Raw genomic sequence first — 22327 nt, 5'->3', positions numbered from 1 at the left:
TCTTTGACGAGACACTGTTGACAACCCCTTGGTTCATTGATCTGGGCGTTGAGTTACATCTCTATTCGCCCGTTCACATCTCCACAGCCGTCGTTCATCCACGTCGTCTAAGGCCCCAGGTTCACCACTGTTGCCTCGGCGCTGGTCTTGGATAGCACCATTTTGCCTTGCACGGTATACTTTGACCACGGCGGTATGCCAGCAATTTACAGACTTCGCCGTTTCGGAAATGCTTCTAACATTGGCCCGAAAAGCCAATGATCACGCCCTTTTCGACTTCAGATAAATCGCTCCATTACGACAATGACTGCACTGTTTTCTGCGTAGTCCCGGAGACGCTTTTTATACCCTCCACTGCAAGTGTTGTCAGTTGCTTTCTGTGAGTGGTTATTTCCTGTTGACGTCGACAAAGGCGGTAGTCACATTAATGTAACTGGACCGTGTATTTCTAGTTTAGTTTAGTTTTGGTGTTAGGATAAAAAGTGACTAACGTTGGTGAGAACTGCACGTTTAATAGACAAAAAGGAATGATTTCAAAACTTCATATTTATTGATAAAAATATACTAAAAACATGGGATTGATTGGAAAATACTCAAAAAATCTTAAAGTTTTAGCTATGCTATTACAAATGCTCTGCGTGTCCGTCAGCAGTAGCACGAACAACATCCTCTCGATAGCTAAATTCCTCGTAAACTGTATTCAACGTATCTGCTTTTGCAGAAGGTATAACGGCTGTTATTCTATTCTTCACTTTTTCTACGTCATGAGGTAAATGGGAGATGAACACACTTTCCTTCATATATTCCCACAGGTCTGTGAAATCTTATGTGACTTAACTGCTAAGGTCATCAGTCCCTAAGCTTACACACTACTTAACCTAAATTATTCTAAGGACAAACACACACAACCATGCCCGAGGGAGGACTCGAACCTCCGCCGGGACCAGCCGCACAGTCCATGACTGCAGCGCCTTAGACCGCTCGGCTAATCCCACGCGGCTATCCCCACAGGAAATAATAGCATAGGGTCACGTCTAGCGATCTTAGAGGCCAAGATCGCAGGGCAGTGTGTCAAGATCCTTTGCGCCGTATTCAGCGTTGAAGCAGATTGTCATTGAGAAATTGGCATACGTTGTTATATGCCATTGTAGTGGAGCTCCATCCTGCTGGAGAATAAAGTCATCGGAATCCTCCTGAAGTTGTGGAAAATGCCAATTATGAAGTATTTGAAGATAGCTCATTCCAGTCACTATGTTTCCCTCAAAAAGGAAGGGACCAAACCGTTTTTCACAAGAATTGGCATAAAAAACATTCACTGTAGGGGAGTCTTTTTCGTGCTTAGTAATGACAGTTCTGGGATTCCGATATGCACACATTATTTCAGTGTACTTTATCGCTAACATGAAATGTTGCTTCATCACTGAAAATTAACCGTGGTCAAAACGTATCGTCTTCCATGTCTTCTAGCAGAGCATTGCTGAAGTAAACCCGTTTCCTTTTATCAGCAACCGGAAGAGCTTGCACTAGTTGCGGTCTGTATGGTTTATAGACCAAACGACGTCTTAACACTCGCCAGACATTCGTATGAGGCATTGGCAGTTCTTTGCTTGCACTGCGAGTAGACTTCCGTGGACTTCGCTGAACGGCCGGGGGGACTGATGACCTCAGCTGTTAAGTCCCCAAGTGCTCAGAGCCAGCCAGCCACTTGGCTGAAACGTTTGCCGAACTCTCTCCACTGTGTCGTCGGAAGTGCGAGTTCAACCTGGACTCTTACCCTTGCACAAGCATCCTGTCTCTTCAAACTGGCGACACCAAAGACAAATGTTTTGGGGTGCAGGCAAATGAATCCAAAAACACCGGCGAAAAGCACGTTGGGCCTAAATCACTGACTCACTCTTTGCAAACTGCAGCACACAAAACGCGGAAGCTATGTTACTTCTGATTCAATGCAAGCGGAGAAGACGCATTGACGTATCTAATGGCGATTTTCTGGAACTCAACACGTCAGATGTTTCGTAATTATTACAGTCCAAAATCATGTCACTCTTTTTGATACACCCTGTATTATGTGGTACCTTTCGTTTGAAGTGTTCTGACTTTTGGCTTGCCAAAGGTGACAGTTGCTGAGTTTTAATTTGCTAAATATGGCAGCTGTAGTCATAGCGTATATGAGGTCTGAGAGGATATTAGTGACTGCAGTGGAACATCAGTATCGCAGAGACGATAGCCTTAGCTGCCGATGAACATCACCTCTCCCAGTGCCTTCCCTTTACTTTTCCCTAATGTCTGTACTTCAGGCATTTTTCTCAACACTACAGAATACTCTCTGAATATTTTTATATTACTTTTATGAAAGCAATTTAGTTTAAAGTTTGTGTGTGATGCTTTATCCAAATTTCTTTCATTCCAGTGACGCTGGTGAGGCGTATAAAGACAGTCGTCAGGAGAAGAATACCAATTGTACGATGGCTGCCGCGCTACTCGAAGATGACGGCTGTGTCGGATGCAGTGGCCGGCATCACAGTTGGACTTACTATGATGCCGCAGAGCATCGCCTATGCATCTCTAGCTGGTCTCTCCAGTGAGGTTAGTTTTCTTGCAGGATCTTTATTATCTCCTGGTTGTAATAGTCTATACGAGTTTGTTTTACCATGTATATAAAATTCTGGGCTCGGAAAAAGTTTTGCATCACTCTCATGACTTGGTTCCGCCTCTGTTGCTGAGCGCTCAGTGCAAATGGCTGCCATGCAGAGGATCCAGGAATTTTCCTTTTTTGGGGGAGTGGAATGAGATCCACTCAGTCTCATGATGTCAGTTGAGGAGTTACTTGAGTGAGAAGTAGTGGCACCAGGTCTGCTAAGTTGACAAAGGTCGGGAGAGCAGTGTGCTGTGACCCCACATCCTTTCATGCAGCATCGAAATGATGCCATTGGCTGAGGATGAAATGGCGGTCGGTCGATTCCAAGTGGCCCGTCTGTGGTCAGAATATGGTGCTTTCCTCATTACTTGTATCATTAGCGCTATTTGATCGTAAAACTCTTCCTCAATACTCTTTTGACCTTAGGATATCGTTAGGTACAGCCGCCTGTGTAACAGAGAAAAGTGAGCCTACCTCCTCAACGCAGTTCAGTGTAGCACACAGTGTCTCCAATCGCGAACGGGACGATGCAGCTTTTGTGCTCTTTTCAGTGTAGCAACTAGCCTTGAAGGTTCACTACTTGCGCAGACCCTACGCAAGCTGTCTCATTATTGCAAGAAGAGTTATCAGCACGAAAAGTTCCCCACCGTATTGGGATACACCACAGCGACGTCCTCATTACATTCATCCACTGTCGTGAGACACAAATCAAGGTTGACCTGCCTTGTAGTGGTCGCCTGCGATCAACAATACCAGCTGATGATCGCTACCTGCCGGTTATGGCCCCTAGGCAGCCCGGTGAGAAGGCAGCTGGGTATTTGGAGTCAACCAAACAGTATGCGACGGTCTCAACTCGATTATTGTTGCCTCTAGGCATCTGTTATGAACAACGGTACAAACTACCCAGCACCATGGGGCGTGAAGAAGGTGGGTAAGGGAACGGATGAAAAGGAACCACCATCAGTGACGTCAGGCTTTCTTCACTGACGAGTACCTACTCTACAAGACACCACATAGTGCATGGCAGCAGGCACCTGGTACCACTACTAACCATTCGCTTTCCTGTTACAAACGCTAATGGAGCAAAGGGAAAAATTAATGTCTATATGCTTCCGTTCGAGCCCAAATTTTTAAAAATCTTGTCTTTGTAGCCCTTACACAAAACGTACATTAGAGGCAGTCGTGTCGTTCTGCAGTCAGCTGCAAATACCGGTGCTTTAAATTTTCTCAATAAACTTTTCCGAAAAGGACGTTGTCTTCCCTCCAGAGAATTTCCATTTCAGTTCACAGACCATATGCGTAATATCACGTCTTCATCCAATCTACTGGTAGCAAATCTAGCAGCACATCTCTGAAATGCTTCGAGGTCTTCTTTTAATCCAACCTGCTGGGTATCCCAAACACTCGAGTGGAACTCAAGAATGGATCACAGTAGTGTTCTATACGCGACGTTTTTTATAGATGAGCTACACTTTCCTAGAATTGTCACAATAAACAGAAGTCAGCCCATCACCTTCTCTACTACCGTCCTTACGTGCCGTTCCATTTCGTATCACTCTGCAGTGTTACGCTCAATTATTTAATCGACACTATTGTGTCCAGTAGCACACCTAAGATACTGTATTTGAACAACATGCGACTGCTTCCAGAATGACATTTTCACTTTGCATCGGAATGTATGCTGATATGAAATTTCATGGCAAATCAGAACTATATGCCAGGCCGAGACATGAATTCCGTCCCTTTGCCATTTGTGAGCAAGAGCTCTATCAAATGAGCTACCGAAGTAGACTTACGACCCCTCCTTACAGCTGCTAGTACGCCATCTCCTACCTTCCAAATTTCACAGAAGCTCTCCTACTAAAATGGCAAGACTAAAGTTTCATATCAGCAGCACACACTCCACTGCAAAGTGAAAATTTCAGTCCGGAAACATCCCCCAGGCTGTGGCTGAGTCATATCTCTGCAATATACTTTCTTCCAGGAGTGCTATTTCTTAGGAGAGTTTCTGTGTAGTCTGGAAGGTAGGAGATGAGGTACTGGCAGATGTAAAGCTGTGAGGGTGCGTCGTGAATCATTATTGGGTAGCTTAGTCGGTAGAACACTTGTCCACGAAAGGCAAATGTTCTGAGTTTGGCCGGTCGTTGTGGCGGTGCGGTTCTAGGCGCTTTAGTCTGGAACTGCGTGACCGCTACGGTCGCAGGTTCGAAACCTGCCTCGGGCATGGATGTGTGTGATGTCCTTAGGTTAGTTAGGTTTAAGTAGTTCTAAGTTCTAGGGGACTGATGACCACAGATGTTAAGTCCTATAGTGCTCAGAGCCATTTGAACCATTTTTCTGAGTTTGAATTGCGGTCTGGCACCTAGTTTTAATTTGTCAGGAAGTTTCACTATGGGAATGTTTTCTGCACTCATCTGCATTAACTTGCATTTCTCTACGTCCAGAGTGAGCTTCCATTTACCATGACAAACAGCGGTTCGGTCTAAGTGATCAAGTATCCTCTTACAGTCAGTCAACGATGACACTTCCCCGTTCACTTCAGTGTCATGAGCAAACAGTCACGTGGAAATGATTGTATGGCACTGTTGGCCGGGAGGTCCCATTGGGGGGAGTTTGGCCGCCGTATTGCAAGTTCTTTTCAGGTGACGCCACATCGGCAACTTGCTAGTCAATGATGATGAAAATGATGATGAAGGACACCCAACACCCAATCCCATGCCGGGAATCGAACCTGGGCCCCCTGCGTGGTAGGCGGTAATGCTACTGCTACGATAGGGAGGCGGACAGTCACAGATTCCTACTATGGATTCCTATTATGGTGTAACAGGAAATACTGCAAAATGGTTCAAATCTTATATCTCTGGCAGGAAACAAAGGGTGTTATTAGGAAAGAGACATGTATTAAGCTATCAGGCATCATCCAATTGCGAACTAATTATATGTGGGGTCCCACAAGGTTCCGTTTTAGGGCCGTTACTTTTTCTTGTGTATATGAATGACCTTTCATCAGTAATGTTACCAGATGGCAAGTTCGTTTTGTTTGCCGATGATACAAACATTTCAATAAAAAGCAAATCAAGTGTAGTCTTAAAAAGATCGGCTACTAAAATATTTGTGGACATTAATCACTGGTCACTAGCAAATTCTTTGTCACTAAACTTTGAAAAAACACACTACATGCAGTTCAGAACTTGTAAGATGTGTCCAACAAGTGTATTCCTAATATATGATGACAAGAAGATCGAAGAAGTGGACAGTGTTAAATTCTTGGAATTACAGCTTGATAATAAATTCAACTGGGAGGAGCACACCACAGAACTGCTGAAGCATCTTAACAAATTTCTATTTGCAATGCAAATTGTGTCAGACATAGGAGATATAAAAATGAAAAGGTGGAATACTATTCTTACTTTCATTCCATAATGTCATATGGGATTTTTTTTGGCGTAATTCATCAAGCCAAGCTAAAGTTTTTTGGGCACAGAAATGTGCAGTAAGAGTTATATGTTGTGTGAACTCAAGAACATCCTCCAGAAGCCTGTTTAGGGAACTAGGGGTACTAACTTCTGCTTCCCAATATATTTATTCCTTAATGAAATTTGTCATTAAAAACATATCACTTTTTCAAGCCAACAGCTCAATTCGTGGAATCAATACTAGAAATAAGAATAATTTTCTCAAGGATCTAAAGTCACTTACTCTTGTACAAAAAGGTGTGCAATATTCAGGAACACACATTTTCAACAACTTGCCAGCAGCCATAAAAAGCGTAACAACCAATGAAATTCAGTTTAAGACAAGCCTAAAGGATTTATTGGTGGCCAACTCCTTCTACTCCATTGATGAATTTCTCAGTAGAACCAAGTGATTTGCATAAGTGCAGTATAGCTTCTGTACAATTTCAGTGCAGTAATGTGTTCATTGTAAATAAGTGTGTGTGCGTGTGTGTGTGTGTGTGTGTGTGTGTGTGTGTGTGTGTGTGTGTGCATTGTAAGTAAGTATTATAGTAGTTATATTATACATTTATTACCTTATAAATAAATAAAAAAACTTTTTTTATTTTAAATTCAGTGCATTAGTATTTGTAAAATCATTCTTTCATATAGTGTTCATTAATAAATGACGATCATTCCACTTGGGACCTGTGGAATGGTACATTAGCTTATTTGTTTGAGTTGTAAATATTGTCATGTATTGTTGTTTTTCTGACATGTTCTACATCCTGGAGGACATTCTCACTAAGGATCAATTGGAATGAAAGTAAATCTAATCTAAATTCCACCCTAAGCTTCAGAGCACCCTCTTCCTGCAATATCATATTATATCACCCTGTATATATGGAGAAATTGGAAGTGTACTAGACCATTTCAGATGTCTCAAATCAGGGCTGTACTTGTAGAGAAAAATAACTGTTATAAAACATTTTCATTACACTAAATACTAACTGTTTTTAATGCTTGTTTGTGATTGTGGCATTAGCAAAGGATATTACTTCGTTTATTCTTTCAATCAGCATTTTATTTAAAACACCAAAGAGTCATCAATATATAATACCTCAACTACTCTTCAAGACATTGGCTTAACATTTACTATGTTTTCTCACTGGTTGATGCAACATGTTTCTACTACCTCATGGCAAGTTTCTCCTGTAACTAGAGAGCTTTATTTCACTTAGATACATGATCCCTCATACAACCACTTGTGATTTTCTGTCCTAAGACCATTAAATTTGTACAAGATATGGCTAATAAGAAATGCTTTAAATTTTTTTCAATTTTTGGAAGTTCTGAAGTCCCACATTGACTAGAATATTATATTCTTACAATCTCTCCCTCACCTACACTATATGATTAAAAGTGTCCAGACACCTGGCTGAAAATGATTTACAAGTCTGTGACGCCTTCCATCGGTAATGCTGGAATTTAATATGATGTTGATCCACCCTTAGCCTTGATGACAGCTTCCACTCTTCCAGGCATATGTTCAGTCAGGTACTGGAAGGTTTCTTGGGGAATGGCTGCCCATTCTTCATGGAGTGCTGCACTGAGGAGAGGTATTGATGTCGGTCGGTGAGACCTTGCATGAAGTCGGTGTTCCAAGACATCCCAAAGGTGTTCTACAGGATTCAGGTCAGGATTCTGTGCAGGCCAATCCATTACAGGGATGTTACTGTTGTGTAACCACTCCGCAACAGGTCGTGCATTATAAACAAGTGCTTGATCGTGTTGAAAGATGCAGTCACCATCCCCGAATTGCTCTTCAGCAGTGCTTAAAACATCAATGTAGGCATTTGCCGTGACAGTGCCGTGCAAAACAAGAAGGGGTGCAAGCCCCCTGCATGAAAAACATGGCCACACTGTAACTCCAACACCTCCGAATTTTACTGTTGGCGCTACACACACTGGCAGATGATGTTCACTGGGCATTTGTCATACCCACACCCTGCCATTGGATCACCACATTGTGTACCATGATTCGTCACTCCACACAATGCTTTTCCACTATTCGATTGTCCAGTGTTTACAATCCTCACAACAAGCGAGGCGTTGTTTGGCATTTACTGGAGTGATGTGTGGCTTAAGAGCAGCCGCTTGACCGTGAAATCCAAGTTTTCTCACCTCCCACCTAACTGTCATAGTATTTTCAGTGGATCCTGATGCAGTTTGGAATTCCTGTGTGATGGTCTGGATAGATGTCTGCCTATTACACTTTACGACCCTCTTCAACTGTTGGCGGTCTCTGTCAGTCAACAGACGAGGTCGGCCTGTGCGCTTTTGTGCTATACATGTCCCTTCATGTTTCCACTTCACTATCACATCAGAAACAGTGGACCTAGGGATGTTTAGGAGTGTGGAAATCTTGCATACAGATGTATGACGCAAGTGACACCCAATCACCTGACCACGTTCGAAGTTCGTGAGTTCTAGGGAGCGCCCCATTCTGCTCTCTCACGATGTCTAATGACTACTGAGGCCGCTGATATGAAGTACCTGGCTGTAGGTGTCAGCACAATGCACCTAATGTGAAAAATGCATGTTTTTGGGGGTGTCCGATACTTTTGATCATATAGTTTATCAACATATTTATTACTTAAGGATATCTTTGGGCAATAATAAAGACATGTTTCAGTCAGATTGCATTGTATATAAACAACAGACGATGCAAAACAATAATTTATTAATGTATTCTTGCCGATGTTTCAGTGTAAATTTCTGTTTTATGATGTAAAAGTGTTTTGTTTGTTGATTCTGAACAAAAGTCAAGGAAACTGACATTATCCAGAAATTAAAAAATTAAATTCCCATTAGACACACTCTGTAAATCATCTGGATACACTGATTCTGGGACTACAAATTCCTTTTCCAAGCTATATAAAATATACAGAATTGTCCTAATGCTGAGGTAAATGCAAAATTTAGTCTAATAGGTAAACAACAGCTATATTTTAGAAACAGAATGCCACTTTCTGTCATTTAAATAATTTTCTACTAACTGAAAGAGAAATGATTAATAACTGATTCCCATTATTAATATCACATTATCAAACTGACATTAATTATAGTTGATAGTTTATGAAGTATACAGATCTGTATAATAGTTTCTTTTCCTTGTTATTATACTTTTGATGAATGGTAACCAGTTAAAGCAATTTCGATGCTCTTTTCCTTTTTTGTCAGCAAATTTATTTTATTTTTATTTCATACAGTGTTACCTGTATTAAATTCATCACATATGTAGATACTATTTTTCACAGTGGCTTTACAGAGTATATCATTCACTTGCCCTTTCCTTTCTTGCAAAATGTAATGTTTCTACGTAGATGTTTAACTGATGTATCCAAAGTATGGCATAATAGCATAAAAACAAAATAACACATTTTAATATTAATTCTGGTATAAATATTTTACTGATTTTGCTTTTCTAGTATGGCCTGTACTCTGCCTTCATGGGAAGTTTCGTCTATGTCATGTTTGGAACTGTGAGAGAAGTTTCCATTGGTCCAACATCACTCATGGCACTGCTGACTTTTTCCTACACTCAGGATCTTCCCATAGAATTTGTCACTCTTCTTGCTTTCTTAGCAGGCTGTGTGGAGCTGCTCATGGGACTTTTGAATTTGGGTATGTAAACATTATTTCATTGAAATAAGGAAAGAAACAAATATTATATTCAAATTTTGTGTCTAGAAACTGAAGCAGGTGTATATCTACAAAATAATTGACTTTACTTAAAGTGACCAAGAAAATTTTGTGCAAGTGATAGAAATTAGCAACCCAAAGAAAGGCTTAATGCATAGTAAACAGGTAACACTATGTTGTTGAGTGGGAATGTTGTCTTCTTATGATGTGTCTGTGTAAGTGTGGTTGGATATGGGTGTGTGTGCGAGTGTATACCTGTCCTCTTTTCCCCCTAAGGTAAGTCTTTCTGCTCCCGGGATTGGAATGACTCCTTACCCTCTCCCTTAAAACCCACATCCTTTCGTCTTTCCCTCTCCTTCCCTCTTTCCTGATGAAGCAACCGTTGGTTGCGAAGGCAAGAATTTTGTGTGTATGATTGTGTTTGTTTGTGTGTCTATCGACCTGCCAGCGCTTTCGTATGGTAAGTCACATCATCTTTGTTTTCAGATATATGATTACTCTTGTTATGATTACTCTTGATCGTTCTTTTTAACTTTTTGCTGTTGGGAGATAGTGGTCAAAGTCACAGCTAGGTGACTATAGACATAATCTTTTTTCAAATTTTCACTGAGTGATTTAACAGATTAAGTAACACAATAATGTACCCCGTGAGTGAGGACAGAAATGGGTGCTACAGTTAGGACAGACTGATAAATCATTCCAATTGGAGCAGAGTAAAAGTTGTAGGTGGTCCAAATTAATATGAAGACTCTTTAGTCATCAATAGGGAGAACTAAAGTAACCAATAGTATGAACCTTATATATAATCACGATAGTTTCAGTAAAAGATGTTTAAAATGAATGTCAACAGCAGCAATAAGTTGTGTACAACACTATATTTTAAAAGAATTGGTGTAATTTTACTGGGAATAGCTTTGTAACCTTTACTTCTAGCCACAGCATCTACTGAACATGAGTAAATTTTCTGCAATAAAAAGCGAATAAAATGTAGTCAATTACTACATGAACTGAACAGAAACAGTTAATGGCAAAATATCTGTCACAACTACCACAGAAATTATTTGGAGATCATTCCAGAATAGGAGAATAAAAATATAGCCTCTATTTCTCAATCAAAGTTCCATGTAGGCAATAGGTGGAGGAAACCACAAGTTCGTGATCCCTGGCAGTAAACACATAGTAAACAGTTAGTGCAGCAAAGAGCACTTGTAGACGTGAGTCAGTAAACAGCAACTGAGGCAAAGATAGTCAACAGATGAACATAAATTTGGCCCACTATGGATGTTCATGTACTGGTAAGGAGAACAGCTGATGCTATTCATTTTGAATGTGCCGATCAGTCGTTTGTGATCAATGTAGATGGTGAATATCCTCACTTCTATTTATGGATGGAAGTATTTGACTGTCTTGCATACAGCCAAGGGTTCACTGTCATTTGCACTCCACTTGCACTGAGGGGGCAATAATTTGCAGGAGAAATATGTGAGTGACTGCCATGAATCTTCTGACAATTGTTGGAGTTCCACACCAACAATGGTTTGGCTTGCATCCATGACTAATGCCAAAGGGATATCAAGCTTGGAGTGTGCAAGCAGTGCTACATTTGCTATGCTGTTTTTTGCCACCTCAAAAGCAGGGCACATTGTTTCATTCCACTGCACTAGAGAGCCACATCGAACCTTGGTGCTGGAAAGTGGTGGATCAAATGGCTCTTGTAGTTCCACTACGCAGGTTAACTGTAAATGATAAAAGTTTGATATGCCTGAAAACTGGCTTAACTCCTTGACTGTCATCACTTCGACCTTATCCATCAGTGGAAGGGAGCCTGTAGGAATGTCACCATATGGTGTCCAAACACAAGAAGAAGAGCAGATAGAAGAGGTTGACAGACTTAAATTCCTGGGATTACAACTTGATAATAAATTCAGTTGGGAGGAGCATACCACAGAACTGCAGAAACGCCTTAACAAATCTGTATTTGCAATTCGAGTGTTAGCAGACATAGGCGACATAAAAATGAAAAAGCTTGCATACTTTGCCTACTTTCATTCCGTAATGTCATATGGTATAATATTTTGGGGTAACTCTTCAAGTCAAACAAAAGTTTTCAGAGTCCAAAAGCGTGTAATACGTATTATTTGTGGAGTAAATTCACGGACGTCCTGTAGAAACCTCTTCAAAGAACTGGGTATACTAACTACTGCCTCTCAGTATATTTACTCCTTAATGAAATTTGTCCTAAATAATATATATCTTTTTCCAACAAACACCTCAGTTCATACATACAATACCAGGAACAAAAATGATCTGCACAAGGACTTAAAAGCATTTACTTTAGTTCAAAAAGGGGTACACTACTCAGGAACACTCATCTTCAATAATTTGCCAGCAAACATAAAAAATTTAGTTACAAATAAAGATCAGTTTAAAAGGAGCCTGAAAGACTTACTAGTGACCAACTCCTTCTACTGCATTGACGAATTTTTTAATAGAAACAAATGATGTATTGTATATATTCATACTATTAGTATTGTTATTTCAGCTTAAAAAAAAATTGACATGTTCCACATCCATGAGGATCTCCTCAGCGCGGATCTATGGAATGAAAACCTAATCTAATCTAATCTAACCACACACTTGGCCACATTCAACACCTCACCAAACTGCTCTAGATGCTTAAATACTTCTTGTAGGTGCTGATAATGTTGCTCCTAAGTGGCAAAAAACACAAATATGTCATCCAGGTAGGTAAGCAAAATGGTTGTCCTTGTTTAATGGAGTTGATAACTCTCTGCCAGGTTTGTGCAGTGTTCTGTGACCCAGACATCATAATTTTTCTCTAAAATAGTCCAAATGGAGTGATTATCACTGTCTTAGCAATGTACTCTTCTGTCATAGGTATCTGCATATATACTTTGGCGCAGTCCAACCCACAGAACACTGTCGTGCCATGTAGTGTATAATTGTAAGCATGTATCAATGGTATGGGGTACCAATCAGGCATGGTTCTTGCATTGAGTGCGTGATAGTCATTGTATGGGCATCAGGCTCTTACTTTCTTTGGGACAAGGCGCAGTGTGGATGACCACAGGCTACTTGATGGCCTTCTTTAAGCACTGCTTAGAATTCCGCCTTAGTGATGGCCAAATGATCAGGTGCCAGTCTCATGGGTCTACAAGATACTAATGGACTATCTGTGGTTTCTATATAGTGTACTGTGTTGCGTGCCACATGTGTACATGGTCTGGTCAATATCAGTTATTGCCCCAGCAGTGCAGTGCACTCCTTGTCACATGCCTGTATTAGCTTGGAACTTTGCACCAATGTGTCACAGTGAAAACCTGCTGCCATCAGTTCTGTAATGCTGTCGACCAGTTTGGCATTGGCTACATCTGGTAAAAGATGGTAATGTGCCAGAAGATCAGCTCCTATTATCAACTCTGTAAGGTCTGCAATGGTAAAGTCCCTTGTAAACAGATGGTGCAGTCCCAAATTTAGCTCTGTCCACTGCATTCCATATGTAGAGGTGGGGGAGTTGTTCATGGCACATAAATGATAAGCAGCATGCAGTCAGAGGTCTACAGTGGTGGACTGAGGTTCTCAGCAGCATGCTTAAGTCTGAACTGATGTCTGTCAGATACATGTGACCGGATCTCCTGTCGCTAACAAACAGGCAATGTGACTTTGTTGTGCAGTTGGTTGCATCTACCACCTGCTGCCATTGGTATTTTGGTATGAACATGGTGCTGTATATTTACACACATGTTTTTCAAAAGTATTGTAGTACCAGCATATAGAGTGTTCCGTGTTTGACAATGTAGAACTGGTTGGTGATCAGCTTCTCTATCTATGATGATCATGTACCCTACTGTTCCAGGCACCACCCTGAGGCAGTAGCCTGCCTATCTGTCTGCATAACCAGTCTACTTTCGTTGCCAGCAGCCCGAATTCCATGCATGCAACTGTTAATATCACTATTGTACTACTGTCTGGCACTGTCACTGCGCAAACCTGTGTGAGTGCTCTAGCCTCTCGAATCTGATCCACAGGCTCCGCCACCATGTCCAATAATGTTCTGTGTGCAGCATCATGATCACTTTGACTTGTAGTGGTAGTCAGCTGCTCCACTGGGTGCACAGTAGTTTGTCAGGGTTGGTAATTGTATCAAAATTGCTCTGTGGATGATGATGTCCTTTGTCTTCTTGCAACAGTACCTGTCTGATTCACTCTTTGTGTGATGCAGTGACTCTCTGGTTTAATTCTGATTTAAACTCCGCATATAAATATTTTTGTGGTGACACAGTGGTCACATCTTGTACCACTGCAGTGTAGCGACAGTCAAGTTTGCTCAAACGAGAGTGAATTTTGTTGAGTCAGCCATAATTCTTGAATAGCTAAAACTGGCTTTGACTTGAGCAAACCATAGAATCGGATTGTTTGGCCAGAAGAGAGGTAAATGGACCGCTAGTCTAGACACTATTGGCACATCTGTTTCTTGTGTAATATTTAAATTCCATAGTAGTCATGCAACCTTCTTCTTCAGCCCAGATCACATCAGGCTCACCACTTGTTGGGATTTGCACAATTTGGGGTAAATGGTCTTTGCTTAGTGTGGACAAAACTGAGTCTGAAGGTTTCAACAGAACAAGTTCTTTATTGTGATAACAATGTCTGCTGAACAGATTGTGCAAACTGTTACTCCATAAGTCTAGTGTGAATCCAAATGTTTAACTTGCAGGTGAAATGTCCTGAATGTGGATATAACTAAAGAAGAAGAGAGTCAGATAAATGGCCACTGCCTCTTTATCTCAGAGTGATAGACATCATCACAGGGAATAAAAACACAGAACATACAAGAATGGAAGTTTCACTCTGCAGCTTTATCCCAGAGTGATAGACATAATCACAGGACATAAAAACACAGAACATATAAGAATGGAATTTTCACTCTGCAGCAGTGTCCACCGATATGATGGCAGATGAAAACTGTGTGCCAGACTGAGACTCAAAATCAGGACCCTTTCCTTTCACAGGCAAGTGCTCTACCATCTGAACTACCCAAGTATGACACACGATCAGTTTCACACCTTTAATGCCTGAGTTCAAGTCCTGGTCCAGCACACCGTTTTAATCTGCAAGGAAGTTCGTATCAGCACAAACTCCACTGCAGAGTGAAAATTTTATTCTGAAAACATCCCCCAGGCTGTGGCTAAGCCATTTCTTCACAGTATCCTTTCTTTCAGAAGTGCTAGTTCTATAAGGCTGTAGGAGAGCTTCTGTGAAGTTTGGAAGGTAGGAGATGAGGTACTGCTGGAACTGAAGCTGTGAGGACAGGTCGTGAGTTGTGCATGAGTAGCTCACATGGTAGAGCACTTGCCCACGAAAAGCTAAGGTCCTAATTTTGAGTCTCAGTCTAACACACTGCTTTAGTCTGCCATGAAGTTTCATATCAGGTCAAACTCCACTGCAGAGTGTAAATTTCTTTCTGGAAACATCACCCAGGCTGCGGCTAAACCATGTCCCCGCAATATCCTTTCTTCTGGGAGCATTGTGAAAGCAGTGGAGTTTGGAAGGTGCAGGCAAGGTACTGGTGGAATTGAAGCTGTGAGAAAGGGTTGTGAGTGATGCTTGGGTAGCACAAATAGTAGAGCACTTACCCACGAAAGGCAGAGGTCCCAAGTTTGAGTCTCGGTTCATCACACAGTTTTAATCTGCCAGGAAGTTACTACACTTTTTGGTTTGTGAACGAACAGACAATTTTAATTTGGTGTTATAGAACTTGAAGTTTGTTCAGCAAACATTGTTGGTCCTAAGTCTGGGTTGCAATACATACCACACCCCATTGTCGGAAAAATGAGTAGAAAATCTTCATGGTGAAACCAAGTTAATAGTTGGATGTTTTTAACAGCCATCTGATTTCACTGTGACAGTTCTAGTCATTAAAAAAAGTCTTCAGTCAGTAGAACATAAATACCCCAATCATACAATACCAGCTGGGGGTGACTTTAATTTACCAAGTATAGACTGGGATGTCTGTTTATTCATTGTAGGAGATACAGACAGACAGTCATTTGAAGTACTTTTGGACACATTTTGTGAAACCCGTCTTGAGTAGCTAGTTTGGCAGACCACACACAATGGAAATATTTTAGATGTTTTAGCTTCAAACAGGTTGGACCTTATCAATAGCATCAGAATAGAGACATGGATCAGTGATCATGATGTCATTATAGCTACTGTGGTTACGAAAGCTGATAATCTCAGTAGGTGGGACTATACCTGGCACGGCCTACATCTCAACAGGAAAGGGAAGGGGAAACTGGCTGGGGTAATAGCAGGAAATTTAAGGGGGGGAGGCACTGCCATGAATGGTAAAATACCAGTGGTTACAGGTGTTGGAGCAGCACCTTTTTTAGGATAGGTAAGACAGAAAGATGTCAAGTTCTACGAGAGGTCAGGATTGAAACAAATCTTCAGTTTAGGAAAGAAATTCAACAGCACAATTCTAGCACATTGGATCACCAATCACAGCTATCAATTATAAATTTTCACCAATCACCAGAAATTTTATCTCCACCAAGTTGTATCTCAGTCCTAGGTAATTGCATTGATGAACTAAAGTCACCCAACCCAATTGACATAATCTGCCTCTCTGAACACCATGTGACCACTGGTATAGGAACTAGGCCTAAGCACAATGAGAAACTCATGCAGGAGAGTACTGCAAATGTTAGAATAAGGAAAGGTTCTCATAAAAGTATAATTAAAAATAATGTAAGTATATTTCATCAAAATATTGGGAGTTTAAAGAATAAAGTAGATGAGCTTCTGGTTTGTTTGGAAGATTTAGAAGCTGAGAATGAAATAGATATACTATGCCTGTCTGAGCATCACATGGTTACTGATATGGATAAGGTAAATGTAAGTGGTTATAAGCTCTCTGCACATGTAATGAGAGAAAATATGGAGAAAGGAGGAGTTGCCATATATGTCAAAAGTTATCATTGTGCAAAAAGTATAGAAACAAAAAAGTTTTGTGTAGAGAAACATATAGAAGCATGTGCCTGTGAGCTTAAATTAAATAAAGGCACATTTATAATTGTAACTGTATATAGGTCCCCATCAGGAAATTTTCATCTATTTCTGAAAAATTTGGACTCCTTGTTGTGCTATCTGTCAGACAGGGGGAAGCAAATTATTATTTGTGGGGACTTCAATGTAGATTCTCTGAAAGAGGGTAATAGGAAAAATGACCTTGAAGTATTACTCGGTTCTTTCAATTTGACACCCGTTATTGATTTTCCTACTCGGGTGGTAAAGGATAGCAGCTCACTGATAGATAACTTCTTTATAGACCAAGATAAGTTTAACCAGATAAATGCTCAGCCTGTTGAGAATGGTCTTTCTGATCATGGTGCACAGCTAGTTACAATATATGATGTAGCTCCATTCAGCAATACTAAACAGTCTTCCAAAGTAGTACGTTCAGTCAACAATTTAACAATTGCAAATTTCAGGGAAAGCCTACAGCAGTTAGACTGGGATGAGGTGTACCGTGAACCTGATGCCAATTTAAAATATAATTTATTTCATGACATTTTTGTAAATGCATTTGAAAACTGCTTCCCCAAGAAAATAGTTAAATATACTCGTAAGAAACCTTGTAACAAACCATGGCTTACTAAGGGTATAAAAATATCTTGTAACCGGAAAAGGGAAATGTATCTGACAGCAAGAAAGAGTAGTGACCCAGAAACTATCAAAAATTATAAAAACTACTGTGTTATATTAAGAAAAGTTATTAAAAAATCCAGGAGTATGTGTATCATGTCTGAAATCAGCAACTCTGATAATAAAATTAAAACAATTTGGAATATTATTAAAAGAGAAACAGGCCAACCAAGAGCAGAGGAAGACAGTATTACCATCAAATTGAATGAAAACTTTACGAACAAAAAGTCAGAAGTTGAAAATATTTTTAATAATCATTTTCTAAATGTTGTGGATATAGTAGGATCCAGGTGTTCATTAGAAGATGCTAGGCTGTTAATGGAAGAGGCCATACTTATGCAATTTGATACAATTGAAATCTCACCCACTTCTCCCTCTGAAATTAGGAAAATAATAAACTTGCTTAAAAGCAAAAACTCACATGGAATTGATGGCATTTCCAGCAAAATACTAAAAGCTTGTTCTCAACAGATAAGTAAGATTCTCAGCCACCTGTGTAATAGCTCTCTGGAAAAGGGCATTTTCCCTGATAGACTGAAATATGCTATTGTTATACCTTTGCATAAAAAGGGGGATAGATCTGATGTCAACAACTACCGTCCAATCTCCCTTCTAACAGCTTTATCCAAAATTTTTGAGAAAGTAATGTATTCAAGAGTAGCTTCACATATCTGTAAAAATGAAGTACTAACAAAATGTCAGTTTGGTTTCCAGAAAGGTTTTTCAACAGAAAATGCCATATATGCTTTCACCAGTCAAATTTTGAATCATCTGAATAACCGAACACCACCCATTGGGATTTTTTGTGATCTCTCAAAGGCTTTTGATTGTGTAAATCATGAAATTCTGCTAGACAAGCTCAAGTATTGTGGCATGAGTGGGACAGTGCACAAATGGTTTAATTCGTACCTAACTGGAAGAGTGCAGAAAGTTGAAATAAGTAGTTCTCGTAACATGCAAAGATCAGCACATTCCTCAAACTGGGGAACTATCAAGAATGGGGTTCCACAAGGGTCAGTCTTGGGTCCTTTGTTGTTCTTATTATATATTAATGACTTGCCATTCTATATTCATGAAGAGGCAAAGTTAGTTCTCTTCGCTGATGATACAAGTATAGTAATCACACCTGAGAAACAAGAATTAACTGATGAAATTGTCAATACTGTCTTTCAGAAAATTACTAAGTGGTTCCTTGTAAACGGACTCTCACTGAATTTTGATAAGACACAGTACATACAGTTCCGTACAGTGAATGGTATGACGCCATTAATAAATATAGACCTTAATCAGAAGCATATAGCTAAGGTAGAATATTCCAAATTTTTGGGTATGTCCATTGATGAGAGATTAAATTGGAAGAAACACATTGATGATCTGCTGAAACGTTTGAGTTCAGCTACTTATGCAATAAGGGTCATTGCAAATTTTGGTGATAAACATCTTAGTAAATTAGCTTACTACGCCTATTTTCACTCATTGCTTTCATATGGCATCATATTTTGGGGTAATTCATCACTGAGGAATAAAGTATTTATTGCACAAAAGCGTGTAATCAGAATAATAGCTGGAGTCCACCCAAGATCATCCTGCAGACATTTATTTAAGGATCTAGGGATATTCACAGTAGCTTCTCAGTATATATACTCTCTTATGAAATTTGTTATTAACAACCAAACCCAATTCAAAAGTAATAGCAGTGTGCATAACTATAATACTAGGAGAAAGGACGATCTTCACTATTCAAGATTAAATCTAACTTTGGCACAGAAAGGGGTGAATTATACTGGCACTAAAGTCTTTGGTCACTTACCAAATAGTATTAAAAGTCTGACAGATAACCAACAAGTATTTAAGAAGAAATCAAAAGAATTTCTGAATGACAACTCCTTCTACTCCATAGAGGAATTTTTAGATATAAATTAAGAAAAAAAAAGAAAAAAAAACAAAACAAAAACATTAAAAAAAATAAAAAAAATAAAAATAAAAAATAAAGAAAAACAAAAAAACACAAAAAAAAAATAAAGTTGTTATATTAACTTAAGTATGTTGTTAAATTAACCTAATTATGTCAGGTATTGGAAAATTCGACTCGTTCCACATCATTACGAAATATCGTATTCATGATCCATGGAACTAGTATTAATCTAATCTAATCTAATCTAATCTAAATCTGCCAAGAAGGCTAGGAGAGTATTTCTGCTAGAAAGAGCAGGCAAGTAGTTTTTAGCATCTCACATAGACAGTAAACTGAAAGTATCTCACTTAGACTGTAAACTGACGTCATTTGATTCCAGTAAGATGGACATAGAGAATTATGGGCAAAGTTTAACACTCCAGTTGGCACACCAATGTATGAAGTTCACCAATCAAAACTAAAACTGTTTTGCGCTGTTGCATTGTTGTCTGACAATTGTGAGCCCATGGCTATTTCTTCATAACTGCTTCAGCTAACATGGTGATAAACTGTGTTGTCATACATCCAAGTGAGCGGCAGTAATGTAAAATAAACAGTGAACTAGGTGAGAAAAAATTTACAGTCCCCAAGAAAATGACATAGATTATGAGCTAGCTGCACCAGTCCCACAATAAGGCAGGAGTCTATGAGATAATTAGTAATTGAACAAGCGATTGGCTGAGATCTGATGAAACTGCACTTTTTAATGCTTTAAGTGGATTATTACTTGGGGTGACACCTGTCCATGACAACAGAGTGATATAATGAAATTTATTTCATTATTGTTTAATGAAACAATGATTTAGCACATATTATGTAAATTTATTTTGTCATTGTTTAATTAATCTAAGATTAAACCGTGAATTTATTCTTACAGATTTACTTTGGTAACATAAGACAGCCATTCTTTACCTCTGTACTAAGTGTGCTGCTTGCCCACATGTTATATGAAAATTAGTGCGCCCGCTTGAGAGTTAAACAGATTGAACTCATGGTCTGGAGAACTATGTGCCTAGTAAGTGGATTAAGAATGGAAAAGACCCACCATGGTTTAACAACAATATCTAGGTAATCCTGTTAAACAGAGACTGTTGCACTGTCATTTCACAATAGGACATGCAAATGATGACAGGCAAAGCTTGTTTGTGTGTCTGTGAAGAGCTCTATGTGTGAAGCACACAACAGCCACCACAGTCATACCATAGCAAACCATCTTGCAGAAAATGCAAGGAGATTCTGGTCTTAAGTAAAATCGTAAGGCAGGTCAAAGGCTCCCATCCAGTCACTCATTGACCAGTCTATGCGGCAATTGAAGATAACAAAACAAAAGCAGATGTTGTGAATTTTGTGTTTAAAAAGTCATTCACATAAGACACGAACATACCATCATTTGACCAATGAACAGACTCCCGTATGGATGAAATAGTAATAAGCATCCCTGGCACAGAGAAAAAAGTGAAAAAGTTGCCAGGTCTGGATGGAATCCCAGTTCAGTTTTACAAAGAATACTCTATGGAATTGACCCCTTACTTAGCTTGCATTTATTGTGGATATTTCACCATGCACAGAGTCCCAAGTAACTGGACAGAGCTGCAGTCGACTCCTGTATATAAGAAGGGTAAAAGAATGGACCCGCAAAATTACAAACCAATATCCCTAACATCGCTTTGCTGCAGAATTCTTGAACATGTCCATGAATCAGCATGGTTTTAGAGAGCATTGCTCATGTGAAACTCAGCTTGTTCTTTCTCACATGATATACTCTGAACTGTGGATGAAGGGCAACAGGCAGATTCCATATTTATAGATTTCTGGAAAGCATTTGACATGGTGCTCCACTGCAGACTGTTAATGAAGGTACAAGCATATGGAATAGGTTCCTTGATATGTGACTGGCTCGAAGACTTCTTAAGTAATAGAACTCAGTACATTGTCCTCAATGGCGAATGTTCATCAGAGGCAAGGAGTATATCAGGAGTACCCCAGAAAAGTTTGATAGGATGTTTTTTTCCATATACGCAAATGATTTGATACACAGGATTGGCAGCAGTCTCCAGTTGCTTGCTGATGATGATATGGTGTACAGGTAGATGTTGAAGTTGATTAACTGAAGGAGGATACAAGATGACTTAGACTAATGCAGAAATGTGGAAGTTAATGTGGGTGAACAGGAAAAACAAACATGTAATGCTTTGATACAGGATTAGTAGTGTCTTACTAGACACAGTTACTTTGCAAAGCACATGTTGCAAAGTTATATGAATAGAATGAGTATGTGAGGATTGCTGTAGGGGAGGTGAATGGTCGACTTCAGTTTTGGGAGAATTCTGGGAAAGTGTGGTTCATCTGTAAAGGAGATAGCCTATATGTTGTTAGTACAACATATTCTTAAATACTGCTTGAGTGTTTTGGATCCGTACTTGATTGGATTAAAGGAAGACATCAAAGACATCAAAGCAATTCAGGGGTGGGCTACCAGATTTGTTACTGGTAGGTTCAAACAACATTCAGGTGTTATGGAGATGCTTTGGGAAATCAAATGGAAATCCCTGGAGGGAAGGTGACATTCTTTTTGAGGAACACTACTGAGAAAATTTAGAAAACCAGTACTTTGAAGCTGGCTATAGAATGATTCTATTGCTACTAACATTTTGTATAAGGACTATGAAGATAAGATAAAAGGAATTAGGGCTCATATGGAAGCATATAGGCAGTTGTTTTTCCCTTGCTTTGTTTGAGAATAGAATAGGAAAATAAATGATTAGTAGTAGTATGGGGCACCCCCCCACCAGGCACCGTACAGTGGCTAGCAAAGTATGTATGTACTTATAGATGTAACTGTACAAAAAAGACATGTCTGAAGTC

At 39.6% G+C, this 22327-nt stretch overlaps 1 protein-coding gene across 1 annotated transcript in view; it reads left to right on the top strand.

Moving 5' to 3' along the window:
* LOC124777592 (sodium-independent sulfate anion transporter) overlaps positions 1-22327 on the top strand; it is a 110221-nt gene that overhangs the window by 16993 nt on the left and 70901 nt on the right. The window contains exons 2-3 of the mRNA XM_047253055.1: positions 2411-2586; positions 9564-9759. Coding sequence (XP_047109011.1) covers positions 2411-2586; positions 9564-9759 — 372 coding nt within the window. The remainder of the gene's footprint in view (positions 1-2410; positions 2587-9563; positions 9760-22327) is intronic.

Source organism: Schistocerca piceifrons, chromosome 2 (genome assembly GCF_021461385.2).
Source record: "Schistocerca piceifrons isolate TAMUIC-IGC-003096 chromosome 2, iqSchPice1.1, whole genome shotgun sequence".
Taxonomy (NCBI): domain Eukaryota; kingdom Metazoa; phylum Arthropoda; class Insecta; order Orthoptera; family Acrididae; genus Schistocerca; species Schistocerca piceifrons.
The sequence above is the reverse complement of the archived record's forward strand: the minus strand, read 5'-3'. Positions and strand labels throughout refer to the sequence as shown.